Source organism: Diadema antillarum, unplaced genomic scaffold, assembly GCF_040938485.1.
Source record: "Diadema antillarum isolate AM-2024a unplaced genomic scaffold, OU_Dant_1.0 seq00001741_RagTag, whole genome shotgun sequence".
NCBI lineage: Eukaryota > Metazoa > Echinodermata > Echinoidea > Diadematoida > Diadematidae > Diadema > Diadema antillarum.
The window spans coordinates 48,559-69,570 of NW_027272424.1; the positions used below are offsets into that span (position 1 = coordinate 48,559).

At 38.7% G+C, this 21,012-nt stretch overlaps 2 protein-coding genes across 2 annotated transcripts in view; one reads left to right on the forward strand and one right to left on the reverse strand.

The window, feature by feature from the left end:
* The window catches only part of LOC139711975 (vacuolar protein sorting-associated protein 18 homolog), a 37,875-nt gene extending 30,864 nt beyond the window's left edge, over positions 1–7,011 (reverse strand). The window contains exons 1-6 of the mRNA XM_071623820.1: positions 6,957–7,011; positions 4,233–4,341; positions 3,757–3,830; positions 3,145–3,254; positions 1,418–1,557; positions 135–219 (exon numbers count right to left, since the gene is read on the reverse strand). Coding sequence (XP_071479921.1) covers positions 135–219; positions 1,418–1,557; positions 3,145–3,254; positions 3,757–3,830; positions 4,233–4,325 — 502 coding nt within the window. The 5' untranslated portion in view covers positions 4,326–4,341; positions 6,957–7,011. The remainder of the gene's footprint in view (positions 1–134; positions 220–1,417; positions 1,558–3,144; positions 3,255–3,756; positions 3,831–4,232; positions 4,342–6,956) is intronic.
* Positions 7,012–7,059: 48 nt separating this feature from the next.
* LOC139711974 (THO complex subunit 6 homolog) lies at positions 7,060–20,188 on the forward strand. Its single transcript, XM_071623819.1, has 13 exons — positions 7,060–7,142; positions 9,219–9,334; positions 10,221–10,285; positions 10,541–10,592; positions 11,395–11,446; positions 13,360–13,446; positions 14,366–14,437; positions 16,029–16,131; positions 17,436–17,488; positions 17,745–17,813; positions 18,785–18,898; positions 19,307–19,435; positions 20,105–20,188. The coding sequence occupies exons 1-13, from the start codon at positions 7,122–7,124 to the stop codon at positions 20,186–20,188; spliced, it is 1,017 nt and encodes a 338-aa protein (XP_071479920.1). The 5' UTR covers positions 7,060–7,121.
* The last annotated feature ends 824 nt before the right edge of the window (positions 20,189–21,012 follow it).

A 21,012-nucleotide genomic window follows, 5' to 3' on the forward strand; every position in this document is an offset into this window, starting at 1 on the left:
TCAAATTTTCCATATCAATGAAACCCTTCATTTGTTTTTGTTTGTTCTTAATTCCAATATAATCAGGGTCCTTTTGTGAAACACAGTCAGAATAATCCTGCTGTTGATGTCATCTGCCCAGAAGGGCTCCTTACCTTGACTTGTTCCCAGTAGAATCTCTGACGTTGATGACTCATTGGTATTGGACTTATTCCATCCCACAGAATCAATGAGGTGACCCTTTACAGAGAAACACACCAAAAAAGACTAACCGTTTTTTCGTCTCCTTTTAAATTTGGTAAGAAATAAAAACCTTCTTGTGCATCCCTCCTGTACAATAAATGCATGACATAAAATAATCCCAATGCTATCTGCATGGTACAGAGTGTAGGTCAAATTAGAACTTGTATCAGGTATCAGATTTGGACTATTTAAAAAAGAACCAGCAATCAAGCACATTATTCAGTTAGAGAAAGCATCTCAGAAACAGAAACTCGCAAATTGAAGGAACAGAATTTAAAGAAAATGAGACACATTCACTAATGCTTCAACAGATCTTTATAGTTTGTTACATTATACAGTTATAAAAAATGAAAAAAAAAAAAAAAACGCAGAAAAAACTGAATAAAATATTGAACAAGAAAAGCACTCGGAGAGTGCAGACCTCCGCCAAGCAGTTCATTTCCACCCAAACACGCATGCTGAAAATCGCCCAATTTTCCAGTGATAAAGAAGCCTTTGTTTACCTCATCAGCTTCCTGCATGCTGTGAGGCGCCTCGAGCAGAGCACATGCTTTAGTGCGCGTATGCATACCTCAAGTGCGCGCAGCTTGAACTCCCAAGTTCATTGACCCTATTTGCCAAAAGATAGAAAAATCTTTCCAAAATTTATAAAGATTCTCAAATCACTACAATAATTTAATATGTTCCTTGTGCCATTATCAAGTTTTTCTGCAAGTTTCATCCAAATCTGTTCACAACAATTTTGAGTTATTTTGCACATAGACAAACAAACCAACACTGATAAAAACATAATCTCCTTGGTGGAGGTAATAAAGATAAGTAAAAACCAAGCACTTTATTTTGTCCTTTCCGAACCATTAAGCATCTAGAGCATGGTCAAGGTACTACTCTCCCAATGTTGGTCAAATTTGGAATTTGGATCGATGATTCTTGAAAAGTTTGTGCTCTTTGTAAGTAACAATGCCAACCTTGAAGAATCATTTATCATTTGAATAAGTAAAATGATTTGTACCACTTAACAGGCATGAACAAGGAATGTGTGCTTCTGGCAGGTGTTCTCATATTTCCATGAATTATACTCACTTACATTACTGCAGCAAAACACTTTTAAACTACATACAAGAACATTACGATTTACAGGTCATTTCTACATGAGGCAGCTACCTGTTCCACCATGGTAAATGGCAAGCTTTACCTTGCACTTTGTGAGATTCCTGCACTTCCTACTGTTCCTGGAGAGGGAGAGGACCTCCTGGCCCTCAGTGCTGATCAGGAGGTGACGCCCCGTGGGGTCCAGGAAGAGGCGATGGATCCGGTCCTCTCCTACTTTCACCTCTGTGGGCACCAAATGGCAAACCAGAAAGGTTTCTACTTCTTATTCTATCTTCTTTGACAAAGTGAAGCATATGTTTCTGTCTCCTGCTCCATGTGCTATGGTTTCACACTACTACAGACAAATTAAAATAATCAATTTAAGCATAGATGATGAGTTTCTTACATTTGCTTCAACTCCGTTGAAAAGGTGGATATTAAAAAAAAATGAGATATAAGACATGAGTTGAATGCTATTATATATGTGGTGATCTACTTAGAAAAACCACACATCTTCTATCATAGATATGGTCATATGCTCAAAGAAATTGCAATTTTATCAGGGAAATTCATGTGTAGGCTATAATGTCACTCAGCATTTTACTCTGTATCCTCTCTCTGGAAAGTTCAATTGCAAAAATCAAGGGACATCCACACAAAAATTTCCTACTCTATAAACACGTAGGTTAACAAAATGACAAAACCTGGATTTAACCCTTGAAAAGGACCAAAAATGGTAATTATATGAGTTTATTTCAAAGGTAGTTATTATGTTTCTTTGATTTTTTTTTTTTACATACGTCAACAGGTTGTGACCGTGCACCTCAAAACGAACATAAAGTCGCACACACTGATTTTGCATGAGGACTAAAAATAAGTGAAATGGGTCGACCTAGCCGAACTTGACTTTTTCATATTTTCTGAAAGAGCGGGTCTTCTTTTACATTATGCTAAAATTTGGTATCATAAAACGGGCAGGAAAGTGTGTTTCTTTAGCAGTTTATCACGAACATTTTTGGTAGAATAGTGTGATTAGGTGTGTCTTTACAATCCCTTTTTCATTTCTGAAAAATCTTGTCCACACTCTTCACTTTCAACTCTAATAACTTTTGAAAGGATAGTGCTATTGCTTTGAAAGTTGGCATTAATTATGGACAGAATGTGTTAATGAGGCATGCTTAATTTCAGTTTAATCTGATAATCCCTTCATTGTTGTTACTCTGGTGGTTTACTTCCAGTTTTTTGTTCCATTCATCGCACAGCCAGCATGGTTTGGTAAAGATTAAGCGCTTGAATAGACACTGTACTTCAGAGCCTCTTTTCTCCGTTCACACTTTTCCTGAGTTTGTGCTTTCTTTCCAATATTTAGATAGGTTAGGAGAGTCCATTTGATTTGATTAATACATCATTTTCAAGCTTAAAGTCTGCTCTTTCAGAATATGGTCTTAACTAAAAATTTATGTCTGGCGACTTTTTGTTTGTTTTGAGGTGCAGGGTCACATATAAAATATTACTCTCACAATTTTTCGAGTATTAAAGTCATGATTCATTGTGTGACCAATGTAAGCATATCAGTGCAAATAATGCTTGCAAAGTGAAATAGCCCCCTCCTGCTTCATTCTTATATGACCATCACATCTTACTCCCAAATGTGTATTCTTATCTGTAATCCTGTAAACTGGCAACAATGGTGTCAATCTACCCTAATGACTCAATATTTTGCCATCTTTGTAGACTAAAATCACAGTGTAAAATTCAAACAGCCTTCATGAATATGAGCTTATTTCATGTGTAACAGTGTTACATCAATTTGGGGACAACATCACTCACCATCGGGCTGGTCTGGATGTTCTCTGTCGATCCTGAGAAGCTGGTTGTCTCTCATGGCTATGATGAGGATGTTGTTGTTCACTGCCATGTGAGTGATTGGCTTGGGTGGCCTGTGATGCAAGCAGGAGAAAAGACAGGCAACTTTTATATGGCAAGTTTGCAGTGTTCACAGTGACCTCATCAAACACACCAGCCACAATACTGTCTTTAACATTCACTTACACATGTTATGACTTAATACTAGATAGGAATTAAGGCTTCATTTTGTATCTTACATGCGTGCATTCTAATATGCTGAGAGTAAACACAATGTATCAAAGATCATACAGTAAAGCAATGGTTATTGTAATGATTATTGCATACTCATGCTTTACACAAATATTGTAGAAAGATGTCATCATTTAATGCTTTCTAAAATGTTACTGTGCAGAAAACATTGAATAAAGTACAGTTGCCCTACTTTTCACATCCTGTAAATGTCTTTACAACTAACCATGGCACTTTCATTGCACCAAACCAAGAATAACCTTTTTTTAAAGGTTCATTATTAATCAGGTGAAGGCAAGATGAGCTCTAACAAAAACCAACTCTACACATTATTTCGATACTTACGTGAAATTTATTCTATTTTTGGTAAATATCCTCACATCTTCCTCCATCGTAGCTGTCACATATCCAGAGGATACCTGAAGAAAGTAGCACAGAAGCAAACACTCAAATTTAATAGTGAATACACTTAGTGCCGATAGATTGCACAGATTTAAGGATCGCACAAAAATCAAAGGAGAAGGGGGGGGGGGGAAGATTACACAAAGGAGGAAGGAGAAGAGGAGAGGGAGAATGCATCACTGTCTTTTGATGAAAAAAGATCTGTTTTGTAAGTCTTGAACATACATGTATCTTAAAGCAATCACTTAAAGTATCCAATTATTGCATACACCACAGATATACAAATGGAGCAGAAAATTTCATATACAAGTATACCAGCTGGTGGTGACTATTGAGAATGATACCACAAACATTGTTTTACAACTTCTCCCATTCATATTGCCATGTTTTCAGTTCTTTGACTTTTTTTTTAGTCTTACCGGAGCAGCTGAAGTCTCTCTCAGCACAGGCTGTCGTACGCTGGATGACTCCCGGGCCGTGGCCTGCTCATATTGGTCAAACAGGGACGCCATGCTGGTTGCTGGCCTCCTGTGCAAAAAGTGGTGAAGAAAGAAATATAGAGCGAGTGAGAGATTTTAATTACACTTACAGGAAAGCAAAGAGACTGGTATGAAACAAAATTTGGGGACAGTCTCTCTGATCATTTCCTGTTGCCTCAAATAAATAAGAACCATTCCAGACTATGTCTGTGAGTCAAAAAGCATCTTAAGTAATTGAAAATGAAATATCAACTTCTAAATGAAGTCAGTAAATGTTTATTGATGAATTTTTTCATACCTTTCAGACATTTTACACTTTTAAGTTTACCATTGGTGATGTTAATGTGGTGGTTCTACTTATGGACATATCAAGGACCTTCGCTAGAATATCAAGATAGTGAAAGCAACAACCACTCTAAACCCAGGGCTATCCACCGTCTCCACTATGGGAATGCCCTGAGTGTATAGTGCACCCAAAGGTTATGTCTTTGATGCTTATATAGGCAATGATGGCTAGCATATGCACAAAGGGTCCAAATCACTTATTTCACGCAGTTGAAGTGGAGAAATTTCATGGCGGTGTACATAAATTTGGACAGTTAGAGACTGCTAGACTCATCGCATTGGGCTTGAAGCCCTGAACAAAATTTCACTCATCATCTGTAGACTGTACAAATTAAATTGCACAATAGGCCCCACTGCAGTGCGCGTGCATCCATGCATTTGGTTAGGTAAGTTTTCGGGTTAGGGTTTCACCTCAGCATAATATATCCAGTTTTGGACGTTGCTGAGTATCCACGTAGAAGTAGAAGTAGAAGTAGGGTTAGGTAAGGGTTGTATAAACCTACAGTTAAATTAGTCAAGCTGAAGGGAAATTGGGAAGTCTTTCTAAGAATACTAAAAAAGGAAGAAAGAAGAGAACAAAAAAAAAAGGAAAGAAAGGAGTACAACAAAAGATGCTATTCTGCAGAAATCAGCCCCACTGCTGTATCAAGGGTAATGTAGGCCTAAACACCTTTTAGTGGGGCCGCATTCACAAGTAGTATACTACTGTGAAAGAAAGCCCCAATGCTGTGCTTACCTTATCGTCGCTGGGGTGACAAGACCTTGTATCTGCAATTTTGGTGAAAATGTCTTTTTTTGATCAATGGTCAAATAATCGGTTAAGTGATGTCCTGTTCAAATCCTAAGCGTCTTACCCAAAAAATGAAGCCACCACGGGATGTCCAAGGAAAGGCTATCCCATTCGCTACAGTGCTTTGGCCGCCATGTTTTTTGGCTCTCCTGAACATTTGACATTTTGTAGATACGAGGTCTTGTCGCCCCAGCGACATTATGTAAAGTTGAACGCCACACACTACACAGTGTTGTGGACTAGCTATGACTGCATGCTGAGTGGGGCTGAATCCGTACAAGAGTAAATATAGCAAGAAAGCAGCCGTATAAATAATAAACTCAGGCAGCTGGGGTCTATTTCACGAGTAGATCATTGATTGGTTCTATGCCAATAATTCAATTTTGACAGCTTAATTTTAATCAAAACACCGACACACAACATTCTCACTATGATAGATTTGCAAGTTTACTCCACCAGGATCCTTCCTACACAGCTCAGCCCGAATGCTTTTCGTTCAGGCTGGCTGTGGATGTGGAACTGTGAGCAGTGTTGTTGCTGTTCTTTTAGATTTCTGGAGCTCTCTGCCGGGTGGGCAATTTGCTCAAAAAAATATAATTATTCAAATATACCCTTAAATTCAACCATAAAAACCTACACTACTTCTAATTATTTACAAAAAATTAATCACATTTATTTTTGATATTTACAAGTGATATATTTACATAGGAAGGAAAGGGGACAGGGTTTTGGAAATGATGTCACTTGCCTACTCCTGCACCGAGAAATGCAGGGATACGCCGTTCCCGTCGGCAAAGCAGGTAGACTAGAGGACCCGCCCGCCGACGCCGGTGATGTCTTGGCCTTTCCCGGGGGCAGGCGCCTCTAGTTGTCTTATCGGCCTTGCCCTAGGTGTTCAGTTATGAGGTTAAGCCTAGTAGGCAGAGACATCGTGGAAGAGAAGGGATGATAGAAGAATAGCGAAAAGGGTGAGGACAGAACAAAGAAAACAGACAGCTAGGGGGGTGGAGGGTGCTGAGCTCCTCTCTCTGACATAGGGTCAGCCCGTTGTTACCAGTGTTGTGTTGTGTTGTTTGTTGTGAGCAGTGCCAGTGGAACTGCGGGTATATTTAGCCCAAAAGCTTCGCGTTCTGGGCTGCTCGCAGTTTAATAATTCAGCCTAGCAAGCAAGCGCAAGCATTGACCGAAAGATCGGTCTGTATCTGTCCGTCGGGGAATGTTCCGCGGAGACTGCGTCTGGCTTCACGGATCCCCTCAGGACAGCGTTAATGGCAAAATATAAAAGAGTCCTCCGGACAGACGGATCTTTCTGTCTAGCGCAAGCAGCATGCAGTACGAATATCGACACTTGACAAACAATGACAAATTTAATAATACATGGGACCACAATATCGGCTCACCCACCAGTGGAATAGAATTATAGAAGGCACATTCTCTTTTATTATTTGCACTACACACACGCACACAAAACTGAGCTAGGACACAATGAATATTACGCAGTATTTAACGTTTTCTTTCTTTGTACATACCCCTTTTTTCAGATTTCTGACGTAAAAATCAACGCCCGGCTTGCTGCGGCCAACACACACCCCTTCTCTCGTGTAATCGATGAGATGGATTGGCGCTTGATAATCGATCACATTCAAGTTCAGCGCGGCGCGTCTACACGTGAGCAAAGTAATTATCAGACGAAAATGGCAAATTCATCGTATGAGGTACGAATTGTATATCGTTAAGATAGCAGGGATTACCGTTTTTAAGTTTGTTGTACATTAGAAGGTAGATGAAGCAGGATAAGGTAAATATCACATGGCCACAGTGCAGCCAACAGTTGGTTCATACTTGTTACTAATCATAGTCCCATACCTGTTATGTTGTGTTATTCTTTCAAGCCGCGTAGTCACAATGTCGTCTATGGCCATGCCCATAGCATAGCCATAGCATAGGCTATGGCCATTCACACATGCTGCATGCTGCTATATGCGCCATATGCCTTCTAATAGGCAATAGCTAATCATTCCAGAGACTCCAACCCCAAGCACCTTCTGAGATCTGGAGATTCTCCCGCCTGAGCTGAAACCCCTTGCAAGTGCAAACGGGAGACTCTCCAGCTCCAACTTGAGCAAATTGTGTGCACGAAGTGCTAAAATTAATTAGAACATGTTCCTTGCGGCCGGGGTCCAGCAGGACCTGCTTTAACCTTAAGCCTACGTAAGGGCCCTGGAAGCTCTAGGGTTCTAGATGCTCTCTCGTGTTATCTAAGGTTTATTTTTCAACATACTATGACACTAAGTAAAGAAATCATTTCAAGGGGAGACACAGAGCCAGGGGCCGGGCGGGAGAATGGGAGATTTTGCAAAAATGGGCTTTCGGTGGGAGATCTTCCATCGAAAGCAGGAGAGTTGGAGTCTCTGTCATTCTAACATTTATACTACTAGAGAGAGAGAGAGAGAGAGAGGGAGCTCGTGCACAGAGCCAGAAAGGTTCCACCAGCAACCTCTAGAACCCATCTGACTCTGAGGAATCATGTCCATCATGATTAGCCGGCCACACCACGATCACGCATTGCTGCATGCTGGGGCTTGACCGAAAGATCTGTCTAGACTCTATATCTTGTCGTCGGGGATTATGTTCCACGGAGACTACATCTGGCTTCACAGAATCCCCTCCTATGTGGAGGAGAGCTGTAAAAGTAAAAAAAATTAGGAAAGACTCCTCCGGATAGACAGATTTTTCTGAAAAAGTGGAAATTTTTGTGGTGTTGAAATTTTTGCACATTTCACGCAACCAGAAACTAGCGCGAAATTAAAAGCACACAAATATTTTTGCTTGCCATATGTTCCAGTAGTTGATGTCTTCATTCCATGGAATTAAAAGCACGCAAAACCCTTCTTACCCGGCTGAGCGCGAAAAATTTAGTTGCAAATATCCACTTTTTACAGTACCCATATGGTATTATACGCTTTTATTTACCAAGTAGAGATAACTCATTGTCAGTGCTTCAATAAACATGATAGTGTGACATAAATGCCACAGAAGTGTAAATGGAACATTTATATTAAACTCTTGTATTGTCTGTGCCTGTGGGCAGGCAGTGTTACAATGATCATTGCACCGCCACCCGGAAAAGTTTGTTAAATGCTATCTTTCCCTTTGCTTGGCCCCTGGTATCTGGATCTAATTTGATAATCTAAGCCTTTAACTTGAAGAGAGAACATTATAGTTATTGTTTTGTGTTCATAGCAGAAAAAAATGTCTCTGAAATAGAAATGTCCCAAAGTACCGGTAAGGCCAAATGGTATGATATGTCTAAATATCCCTGTGTAGTACAGTTGATGAAATGAACTACACAAGACTAGACCCTATTTGATTCCTATGCACTGCTTGAAAATGAGGACACCCCAAATGGTTTGCAAAGTGTGCAGAAATGTGATTAAATAAAGATCAGGCATTGGCATAAAAAAATAACCAGGATGAGCCAAATTTTCCAACCTCGGGGTTTTGAAATACCGATCCTCAACTCTTTAGATCCGCGCTTCTCAATATTCTTTTCTTTTTAACCCAAGGCTCACTTTGGCTCCTAAAATTTTATTGAGGCCGAGATAGATCACCTAAATATCAATCTTTTTTATTTAATTTTTGGCCAACGTCGTAAGCCCACCTTCAAGTGCTTCGCTGCCCACTGGTTGAGAGGTGCGGGGCTAGATCATCTGTGTATCTTTATGTTTTCAATAGAATTTTAACACTTTGTCTGCTTTTTGTCATTTTTTCTTCTCTGAACTATTTTTTAGGAGCAAATCATTGAGCAGAGGAAGCAGCTTCACATGTCTGTCTTTGCACAGTGCATCTCTCCTGATGGGAAATATCTCCTGGCTGGCAATAACTATGGAACCATTGCAGTCTTCAGGTATTCAAAGAGAAGGCAGATAAAGGCGCGGAGTGCATTTATATTGATCTGATGCGAGGGTTGAATCCCATCTGGATGCAAGCTTTCATAGATGAAGGTCCTGATAAGACAGGAACACTTTACTGATTGACAGATGGAATTGCACATACCAGAATTGAGCAGAGAGTACATACATACAATGTAAACACACACTCTCTATGACATATCCTTATATAAATCATCACAATTTTATATGATAACATGTACTCATGCTTGTATACAGACTTTAATAGTTTCAAGTGTATCTATGTTTTCTCAGCTGAGCACCAAATGCAATGCTGTGTAATTGTCTAAAACCCAGAATTGAAACTGCTCACCAGTTGCTGTACTTGTACTTTTCCAATCATCTGTAAATTCACTTAGATAAGAACTGTATTGTGTAAGTAGTAGAAACAGAATGTGAAACTAACTGTATAATGCAGTATATTTTTTTGTTATGCATGTTTAGTCTAAGAAAGACAAAAATTCCAACCTTTTTGTTATTGTATTTTGGTATTTCCCCAAAATACTTGTATGTGTTCTTATTTTGCCCCAGTTTCGCAGAGCACAAAATGCATGAAAACTCCTGTCTGAAAAAGTTATTTTCACAGTAATATTTAGGTGAGGTAAAAGTACACTCGTGATGGTGATAAAAATGCCACCTCTTTCTGAATGTAGATTCTATCCAATTTACTTTCCCAGTGCACTATGTCAAAATTTAACTGTTCATTATTGTTAAGCTCATCAGGAGCTTTTGCAGCTGGGAAAAATGTATGCACTGAGCTTTTGCACTCTACATATTTGATATATTATTGTTATTTTTATAACTATGTCCCATACTTATTTTAATTGGTGTCATTACTCACAGCTTGAATGCAGCTCTTGCATCAGATGCTACAGAGGACTGCAGGAAACCGATTTTCACATTCAAAGGTAAAGTCAGTCATGATGAGTATGAAATCTTACTAATTTCTTTAATTTGTGGTCAGCATCATCAGAACAATGTCTTTGTCTGAATTTTCTCATGCGAACTTACCTGAGCATCTGTGAGTAAATTTATGCATGGAGTATGTTTGTATGAGATCATGAATTTCACCATGTCATGCATAATCGTGTTAGCCATGTTTGTATCACTACATTGTAGTTTCACAGAAGTACAAACTCATTGACTTTTGTTGTATCTTGCAGCCTATGATGGTGCCATCTTTGCATTGTTAGCAACAGAGAACTTCCTGATATGGTAAGAATCATGTTTGACAGAGTACCTTATGTTACTATTGGCCAGTATTTGTTATTTTGTTTGTTTGTTTGTTTGTTTGTTTGTTGTTCTTTGTTTGTTTTTACTAAGACCCATGCAATTTATTTTGATTTCTTTTTTCTTCTAATATCAAGCTTAATGTGATTCACTCTTTTCAGTACATCAAAGAAAATGGACTGTTATTTCAGAAGATAGATGCAAATGAAGACACCATGATTTCCTTGATGTGTTTAGTACTTTGTAATTTTTATTTTGTTTAACTCAATTTGACTTTGTATACAGCATAGTTTGAAGGTAGAAATATACTGGTAACAAAACAGTAGTCATTATCCAACGCACAAATACCAATGTTTGTATTGTTGCTATTTACAAATTACAGTTGATCATTTCAAGACTGTAAAGATGTAAGGTAATGATATCAAAAAATTCTGTCACTAGTAGCACTTGAAGAATTCATCGTGCTGAAGTTATGTGAACTTCCAAAGTCAAGAAATATTTTTGAAATCTATTGATGTGTGGCAGAGTTGTACAGTAGATAGTAATACATTTATTGTCAGTCCAACAGTTCTTGGTTTCATGAGCCTAGTACTTAAAATCCTTTCTAAGCTCTTTGGGTTCTATCACAGTCATCCAAACTAATATTGTAAATGCCGGAACATTTATAGAATAAGCTGTGAGCATGGGATATGAGCAGTTTTAGGGTTAGACATTTTTCAGTAACACCCTTCTACAAGAGTATAAATTTCTTTGTTTATGATTATTTTTGCTCTTCCTTTGTTTATAGTGGAGGTAGTGGTGACATTAAGGCTTGGAAGTGGAAAGACATCCAACAAAAGGTGAGAATTCAGATTTCTTTGATAGTTTAATTACGTGAGTATTAAAAGAGCGTAAATACACTTTTTTGAAGGTGGATTACTGGGTTGATGTTGTAATAGAAAAGAGTCCAAAAACCCTGTTCTGAAGCGCATTGAGACATTTATTCTGTGTAACACTTTCTGAAGGTTGGAAATGAAAGTCAATGCAGACAGTTTTCATACTCAATCACTTTCAAAGTTTATAAGATGGCTGCTAGCATGACCTGTTCTGAGGGAGAAGACATCTTAAATGATTGGGCGTTTTGTGCTAAAATAAGTAGAGTATTTCTTTTGCTTTCAGATTGTTGAAATGTTTAGCATCAGATGAACACTGATGCTGCAAAGTTGAAAATCTTTAAACATGACTCACAAAGAATCATTGGTGTGTGTTATTCTTCTGGTGCTCAGCCAATTATTTATTGTCCCCGCCGAACGAGTTCGAGCAGGGGACTATGAAACGGGCTCCGTACGTGTGTGTGTCCGTGTGTCCGTCCGTCTGTCTGTCTGTCCGTCCGTCTGTCTGTGCGTCCGTGTGTGATCAAAATGTTCAATTTGCTACTTCTCTGTCATTTATGAGCCAATTTTGATTCTGTTTGCTTTATATGATAGCACTACATGGGAGCTTTGAAACTTCTACACAGAATTTCAGTTGTGACCTTTGACCTTGACCTTTGACCTATATTGTACATTTTGCTTCAAAATGCTACTCCTTCGCCATTTCTAACCCGATTTCGATTCCGTTTGCTTTATGTGATGGCACTAGGTGAGGGCTTCAAAACTTCTACACAGAATTTTGACCTTTGACTTCTTTGACCTTTGACCTTGATTTTTGACCTATATTGTACATTGGCTACAAAATGCTACTCCTTCGCCATTTGTTACCTGATTTCGATTCCGTTTGCTTTATGTGATGGCACTAGGTGAGGGCTTCAAAACTTCTACACAGAATTTTGACCTTTGACTTCTTTGACCTTTGACCTTGATTTTTGACCTGCATTGTACATTTTGCTACAAAATGCTACTCCTTTGCCATTTCTAACCCAATTTCATTTCCGTTTGCTTTATGTGATGGCACTACAGTCTGTAGGTGAGGGCTTCAAAACTTCTACACAGAATTTTGACCCTTGACTTCTTTGACCTTTGACCTTGATTTTTTACCTATATTGTACATTGGCTACAAAATGCTACTCCTTTGCCATTTCTAACCCGATTTCGATTCCATTTTCTTTATGTGATGGCACTAGGTGAGGGCTTCAAAACTTCTACACAGAATTTTGACCTTTGACTTCTTTGACCTTTGACCTTGATTTTTGACCTATATTGTACATTGGCTACAAAATGCTACTCCTTCGCCATTTCTAACCCGATTTCGATTCCGTTTGCTTTTTGTGATGGCACTAGGTGAGGGCTTCAAAACTTCTACACAGAATTTTGACCTTTGACTTCTTTGACCTTTGACCTTGATTTTTGACCTACATTGTACATTGGCTACAAAATGCTACTCCTTTGCCATTTCTAACCCGATTTCGATTCCGTTTGCTTTTTGTGATGGCACTAGGTGAGGGCTTCAAAACTTCTACACAGAATTTTGACCTTTGACTTCTTGACCTTTGACCTTGATTTTTTACCGATATTGTACATTTTGCTACTAAATGCTACTTCCGGCGGGGACATATTTTACGCACCGCGTAATTTCTACTTTTCCTTGTTCTAGAATATTTAACATCTGGTAATATGTAACAACTGCCTAGATAAAGGGTGCATTGCAGATACAGTTTGTATTGAAGATTGTGTATTGTGTTAGAATTGAGGAAGTTACAGTGACTTGATACAGTAATTGACTTTCAAAGTGACATCATTATAACAGTATATATTCTAATTATTTTCTATTTCAGGCACCTCGGGTGGCATGGTCTTTGTCTGTCCCCCACTCAGCAGACTTTGGGGCAGTGGAAACCAATGGCCTGGCATATCATAAACGGGTGAGAGATTGGTCTTTTTGTCTTTGTGTGTGTGTGTTGGTGTCTGTGAATGATGTCCAAAGGTGGACCATTCTCTGTACGTGTAGGTCATTTCCACTAGCCACATGGTTGATGGCTTTCTTGACTGCCCTTCATGCTGTACCTGTTCAATAATATAAACTTTTAAGTGTCTCAGTTGTATGAGATGTAACTATTGTATCAAGTATAAAATATGTTTGTGTATGCAGGTTTCTGTTGTAAACTATATGGAGATTGTAGTTGAGAAATACTAGGTACTTAATGAGGAATGATGATATGGATATATATTTGCATATACACATAAAAACACATGAATTTTGTCTGTGCCTTGTTTCTCCTGCTTATTTCAGCAAACAGCCAAGGCATTGCATGTTATATTCTTAATTGACATGATAAACAATGCTGAACAAAAAAAAAGTATGAATGACTAGAAAAGCCCTCAGAGAGCGCAGACCTCCAACAAGCAGCTTATTCCCACCCATACACGCACGCTGAAAATAACCCAGTTTCCCAATATAGAAACCTTTTATTCACATCATCAGCTTCCAGCTGTGTGGCACCTTGCCTGAGCAGAACATGGCTTTTGAATAGTGCACGTATGCAAACCTCAAATACGTGCAGCTTGAACTCCCAAGTTCATTGACCGTAGTTGCTGAAAGATCAAAACTCCTTCAAAATTTCATACAATTTCCCGGATCACTACCAAAATTAAATCATCTGTTCCTTGTATCATTATCAACTTTTCCTGCAAGTCTCATCCAATTCCATTCACAACTTTTTGAGTTATTTTGCACACAGACAAACAAACAAAGCAACACTGATAAAAACATCATCTCCTTGGAGGTATAGATATATAGAAACTGAATTAGAATGCAATCATCTGTCAATGTTTCTCATACAGGACAACACTCTGTTTTCTGGAGGAGGGGACAGTGAACTCCATGTGTGGGACCTGGAGTCTGGAACTTGTAAGGTGAGTTTATACCGTATGTCCCCCCCCAAAAAAAACAAAAAACAAAACAAAACAAAAAAAAAACAAAAAAAAACAAAAAAAAAAACGGTACCCTCCGCAACGATAACTTTAAAGGGGATGGCTAGTAACCGATCAGTGGGAATCAGTGGGAATCAGTAGGAATGCTGAGGGATGATTGTTCTAATCTTTGTGGGATTCATTTAAGAGTACATCATATATCTACTATTGTGTGAAATTTATTTGCTTCAGAACGGTCTCATATTCAAGTAATGTGCAAATTATTGCCCCGTCACTGATCAGGCACGCTAGCCTGGAAACATTAAACTGCACATTACTTGAATATGAGACCATTCTGAAGCAAATAATTTTCACACAACAATAGAAATATAATGTACTCCTAAATGAATCCCACAAGGATTGGAACAATCGTCCTCCAGCATTCCCACTGATTCCCACTGATCAGTTATTAGCCATCCCCTTTAAGAATAGTGAATCACTCCAAATACAATTTTAGGGTATGAAACAATAACGTATTACCCACATCTTACTGAAAATGTCATCAAATTCGCTTCAGTGGTCAAAGAGAAATGAGGATCTTTGTAGAGCATGTCATCAGGAATCCCTTCCCTCCAAGTTCTGTCCATTGTGTTCACACATTGATATGCAGTTCCAAGAGCATCTGAGTGCTAAACTTGGAAGAAACAGTCCCATGACATGCTTTACAACAATCCACATTTCTCCGTGACCACTTAACCAAAGTGAATGGGGTTTTCTGCAAAGTGTAGGTAAGATGTTATATTTTTGGACCCTGCAATAGCATTCAGACAGTTTAATCATATTGAAAGTTATCAATTTGGAAATCTGGTTGTAATTTTTTTTTTGGACATACATGTACTGTATAAAGCTTGCATCATCATTTTGATATTATGTAAGCGTGGGTCGAAAGTGCCATGGTGCTAAGTACTCCGAGGTAACAAAAAGCAACCTAACCACAGCAGCCATTTGCAAAATCACCTCTGTCTTTTGTCTTGTTTTTGTGGATCATCAGTAAGGACAATGATGTCCAATATCAGTCAAGATGTTGTGTGCTATGTTCACTGATCACTTTTACAGATTGTATGATGTCCTGTAAGAAACTATTGCAGAAGCTAGAGTGCAATGGAAGATGCTCATTCTAAAAGCTTCAGCACAAGTCTGCATGTTATTCAAGACTATAGGTTCTCCTGAGTCGTGTGTTCGTGTGATGGTGTGACTGAAAGTTTACACAGATAGCACTCTGACATTCCAAAAGGATCACTGACTACTTTGGTTTTAGCACTTGATAGTTGCATAATACCTGGCGCCCATATGAATTTCAGTGATATTGTGTAGTACGATGGTACATAAATAGGTTATGGGGAATTGCTGAGCTACATAAACGTGAGAGAATAACTGTACCTGATCATCAGATGTAGATACTATGCCACTGGTTACTTTTTCACTTCCTGGGTCAGTCGAGCTTAGAATGCAATTATACAGTCCTGCAGAGGGTCCCTGATTTGTTTTGTTTCTTTTTTTCAATGACATTTTTTGTTTTCTCCCTATGTGGCAGCATTCCTACAGAGAACACACAGACTACATCCATGCAGTGGCTCTCTTCAACACCTCGGCGCAGGTAGCCACAGGCTCAGAAGATGGTACAGTGAGAATTTGGGGTGAGTAGCAACATACGGCATCAAACTGTGCCTGGTGTGTGTGTGTGTGTGTGAGTGTGTGTATGTGTGTGTGTGTGTGTGTGTTTTAAACTTAATTTTTAGCAGTATATTTATTGCTTATCCCAGCTGGTTTTAAAAGGTCATATCAGATCCTCTTCCCAGCCTTGAAAATTTACTTGGTTTTTAAATTACATGTTCCTCCGTTGTAGCAAGGAGGTTCGAGAAATGGAGTCACAACAGTCTTATTCGCTTTGATCCCATGCTCGAAGCCGCTATTCAAAAATATTTGAAGTATGTGTCAAACTGGATCTGCCGCTCAGATGCGAAGACAATTGACTCGTGTCTCATTACTTAATCACCAGCCAGTTTCCAAGGAAGATATATCTTTGTGATGGTAATTACTTTTTGCTATTCCTACTTACAAACGATGGGCGGTAGACAATGGTAAAGGCACGGGGGTGCGCAAATAGAAATTGCTCAAATATTGCTGAAATAGATATCAAAATTACTCGACTGTACGTGTCTGTACACTAATCTGACATATAAATTTATAAAGAACTATACTTGAAGATGATACCATATTAGTTTCATTTGGCGGAAATAAGGAGAAAAGTGATAAAACCGGCTTTCCATGAGGGTAAAATTTCAAACACTTTCACAAAATACAGCTCAGATTTACACTTTTGCACATATTTTCGAATGGAATTGACTTTTGTTTTATATGCTTTATCATTAGGTGAAATTTCATTGCATTTGATGTATAAACGAACAGCATATACCCGATATTATGTTAGCGTCAAAAATGAATCTTCAGATTGCTCAGAAAGATAGCGGCTTCAAGCATCGAACATCAAAGGCACAAATGCACCTGTGGAATTCTTTTGTCCATCCATAGAAAACTGACAGCTGATTGAATAATTATAGTCAGTTGTAATCCATCTCTTGAACCTCCTTGGTTGTAGGTAGAATGTTAGCCACAGCTGCCAACAAGTACATGTTGTAGCAAGAAATCACATCCTTATGTTTTGCCTCTTGAGGAGAGGGACATGTAGGACTTTGCAAATCGCAAACCAACATTTCTCCTTTAATCTGAGATATGTATAATCAGATCATCATATCATTTTCCTTTCATTATGTATGCAATTGTGTCACATGCTTAATAAGACTATCAAATGTGTTTGTAGCTGCAGAAGGAAATGTAAGTTCAATGCATTTTCAAGAGTTTCTGTAGTATTTTGTATAATGTCCTGTGCTTTGTTTCTCTTAGTTGCTTTTAGTATCCCAAAATTTATTTTCTATTAAAGATACGAGACTAGCGGGAGAACCTGTTGCCATCCTGGAACCCAACAAACATGAGGTGAGTAACGGTCAGTCGTTATCTTTTTGGTCTCTTGGTCAATGAATCATGTCAAAATCGTTCCTCTTGTAAAGTTTTTCTTATGTCCTCATTTTATTTCATCCGTACCTTGGCATGGTTTTTCACTTTATTATGATTGTTCGACTTGAATTCATAGTATCATCTTTGTGATGTCCTTAGGATTTATTTGTAATGCTTTAGAATGATTCACTGTATGTGTCCTAATCTTGATGTTTGTTTACATCTGTCGAACAAGGAATGTGTGACTAATCCCCGGGACAAGTGGATCAGCTGTGTGGCTGTGGATCCAGCAGATGACTGGTTGGTAAGTCACGCTTACACCGTCAGGAAACGTCCTACATGTACTACTCCTTGTATATTATGTGTAGCTACTGATGCAGCAAGTTCTCCTGTAGATTTTTACCAGATTTCAGGCACGTGAATTCAGATGCACCAACAAATATATTGTAGATGACCTCATAATAGGACATGCATTGTGGTCCTCATCTATGAAAGCATTGCGGGTGGTCATAATCAGAAATTTCCTGAATTGCAGACAAAAATGGGGGTTATTGTCATAAGTGGACAGCAGCCTATAAAACAAATAACATAATTTGTGTGAGAAAATGCAACGCGTTTTGCCAAGGTGAAAAGAAGATGCCAAATGTTATGATAGCCTTGAAAGAAAGTGATGCTGTAGAGTGTTTTGAACCATCCTTACACAGTTTGGAGATGCAGTTTTATGAAAGAATTAGACCAGTGCTCCTTCAGTTGGCAGATGTAATCTAGATACTAATCTCAGTGATGATGGAGAGGGTGGTCACAGAAAGATGTCTACAGTGTAAGAGTGCCACCCACAGCATGAAGAGTTAAAACAACTGCAGTATCAACATTAATAAACCAATTTTAGAGCAATAGGGCAATTGTATTATAAGTAAGCACACAAGATAAATGAATTCTTGTCTGCAAAAACCACAGATTTTGTGTCTCATTACAACTGGAATCAAATTTGTATTATTTAGGTTGTTTCTAGTTGTTACTCACATGTGTATTTCATATTATGTATTATGTGTATTGAATTTCATTTGTACCTGAATGTTCTTATTTGAATAAAACTTTTTTCTAAATAAAAGCAAAATAAAACCCTGTAGTAGTAACAGCAACCTCAGTAAAAACTGAAGCAGTATACAACAACTAACAGCAGTAGTTGTAATGATGATGATGTCACAAACTTCACTGTGAGAAGATATACATGTAGGGTGTGTTCACACCTCTGTCTCTTACACTGTTCTCCAGATCTGTGGTGGAGGCCCATCACTGAGTCTGTGGCACATGAGGTCCCTGTGCCCGACGGCAGTCTTCGATGCCCCACAGTGCCAGCCCCATGTCGTCTGCTACCATGACGATGCGGTGAGTGGGCTAGTCTTTTCATCAGACTGCCTTTATGATTTCTTTCCTCATCATGCTGGTGAAATGACATGAGCCAAAGTCATTGTGCAACGCAGAGAGGAAAGTTTCCCTGACCTTGAGAGCTTCACATTGCTCTTGATTAAAAGTAAACTTGCCATAGTTACCAATTATAAGGCCCTTTTATTAGATATGCATACTTTCAAGGCTATCTTTTCATGCATATGACCATTAGAGTATGATCTTTTTTGACCCCAAGGTATCCTTTTGGAATATTTGTAGCGAGGTGATAGTCATAACGAGGTAAAATGTGCAGTCCTGGCAACCTTGTTATAAAGAGATCTCCCTGTAATAGTGAAACATATTGTCTTCCATACCTTCACATTTGATGTGCTTTAAATTCTTTTGCAGGTTATATCTGCAGGTACGTCACCCAGCATCTACCACTGGCACGTGAATGGCGACCCCAAGCTGATCACACCCTCGACTACTGTAGATGTGTACAGTGTTGTGATCAATACAGAGTCAGAGTCAAATAAGGTGAGCTAGCAGATAATTGATAAGGGTGAAGATCGAACATAGGATACACTGTATTCACCTCCTGTTTGGCAAATTCTTTTCACTTTCTTTTTTTTTAATGTTTAAATCGTCCCTGTCAGGAGAAGCACTGGCAATCCCCACACATAGGAGGTGATGTACAACACATTTGTGTTATGGGAGGCAATATTTGCGGAAGTTCATAATTTCGCAAATATCAGTTGACTTGCTAAAACCTCGGAAAATTAAATCTCTGACAAATACCTGGTACTGCATGTAAAGTATGGTACTATTATACTTTGTATGTTGCATTCAAAATTATATTATGTGTTTGTAATTTAAGTATTGTTTTCTTTCTTGGTTTAAAAAAAAACAAACACTCTGGGTGTGTCAATAATGATTTCCTGAGAAAATCAGTGATGTAACATGAAAACAATAACAACAAAACACTAGGCATGCTTGCATCATCGTATGTACATGACAAACTGCAGGGAAATTCTCACAGACTAACACATTTATATGTAATGTCATGTTAATTGCTTGATACAAGTGTGCTAAACATCTCTTGCTTACAAACTCAATAATCTTTCCCGATGTAAAAATTCAGCCTGTACATTGAGGGAATTTCTTCTTTCTCTCTCTCTCTCTCTCTCTCTCTTTCATTACCTGCAGGTGCTGTGTGCATCAGGGGCTGGGTCAGCCATTGATGTCTACACAAACTTTGGCTACCGGGCATTCTCGCTGAATTTCTGCTGACCCCATTTTGAATAATTCTCCTGTCTATTTGGCTGTTACTAGAGATTTAACAGAAGAGGAAAGAACTTCTTGACTGAGCTGCCAGTTGATTGAGCAACAACTGTCATCAAGTTACAGTGGCTATAATATGGCAGCTTTTCTGCCTTTGTTTTGTGTGAAGACAGAAGTCAAACTTTGTGGTAATATTTTTATATTGAATCTCTTTCTGTAAAGAGAGAGAGAGAAAAAAAAAATTGCCCTACAGGAAGTATTCTGATTTGAAGCAGTCAGACTGTGATCTGATGAATATGGGGCATAAATGTGTGGAAGTTTGACTGTGGTTGCGGTCCTGCCAACATGTTCAACGTTCTGTAAGACCAGCTAGAAATGGAATTAAAGACTCCAAATCCCTAGACTTTGGCGGGAGGTCTCCTACTCTGCGACCATCTTCTCAAAATTTCCCGCTCTTCTGCTTGAGTTTGAATTCTCCTACTCAAACTGTGTGTCTCCCGCATAAAATTTATCTTTCTCCCACCAATAAGTTATGTCATATATGTTCAAATATAAGGCTCAGATAGCAAAATAGAGTATCTATAACCCCAGAGCTATCCGGGCCTTCCAGACCCCGGCCTCAAGGGAAGTCATGCTTTGTGCACATGAGGAATGTGCACATGATCAGAATCTCCTTTTTGCTAGCTCTTATGTTAAATCCATTGAGGATGGGCTGATTTTGCTACAACACACATTTCTCATAAACCCCTGCCCGAGTATACTCGGGACTCGTCCTCATAACGGGTTAAGAGATGCTTAGGGTTGGATTCTCTGTAGAATGGCTGCCGGCAGTC

What these genes read in the sequence shown, in the direction of transcription:
- LOC139711974 (XM_071623819.1), top strand. Translation starts at nt 7,122, where the DNA reads ATGGCAAATTCATCGTATGAG. An exon ending in TGGCAAATTCATCGTATGAG is followed by an intron (nt 7,143 to 9,218) that starts GTACGAATTGTA and finishes ACTATTTTTTAG; the next exon opens with GAGCAAATCATTGAGCAGAG. An exon ending in GGAAAGACATCCAACAAAAG is followed by an intron (nt 11,447 to 13,359) that starts GTGAGAATTCAG and finishes TTTCTATTTCAG; the next exon opens with GCACCTCGGGTGGCATGGTC.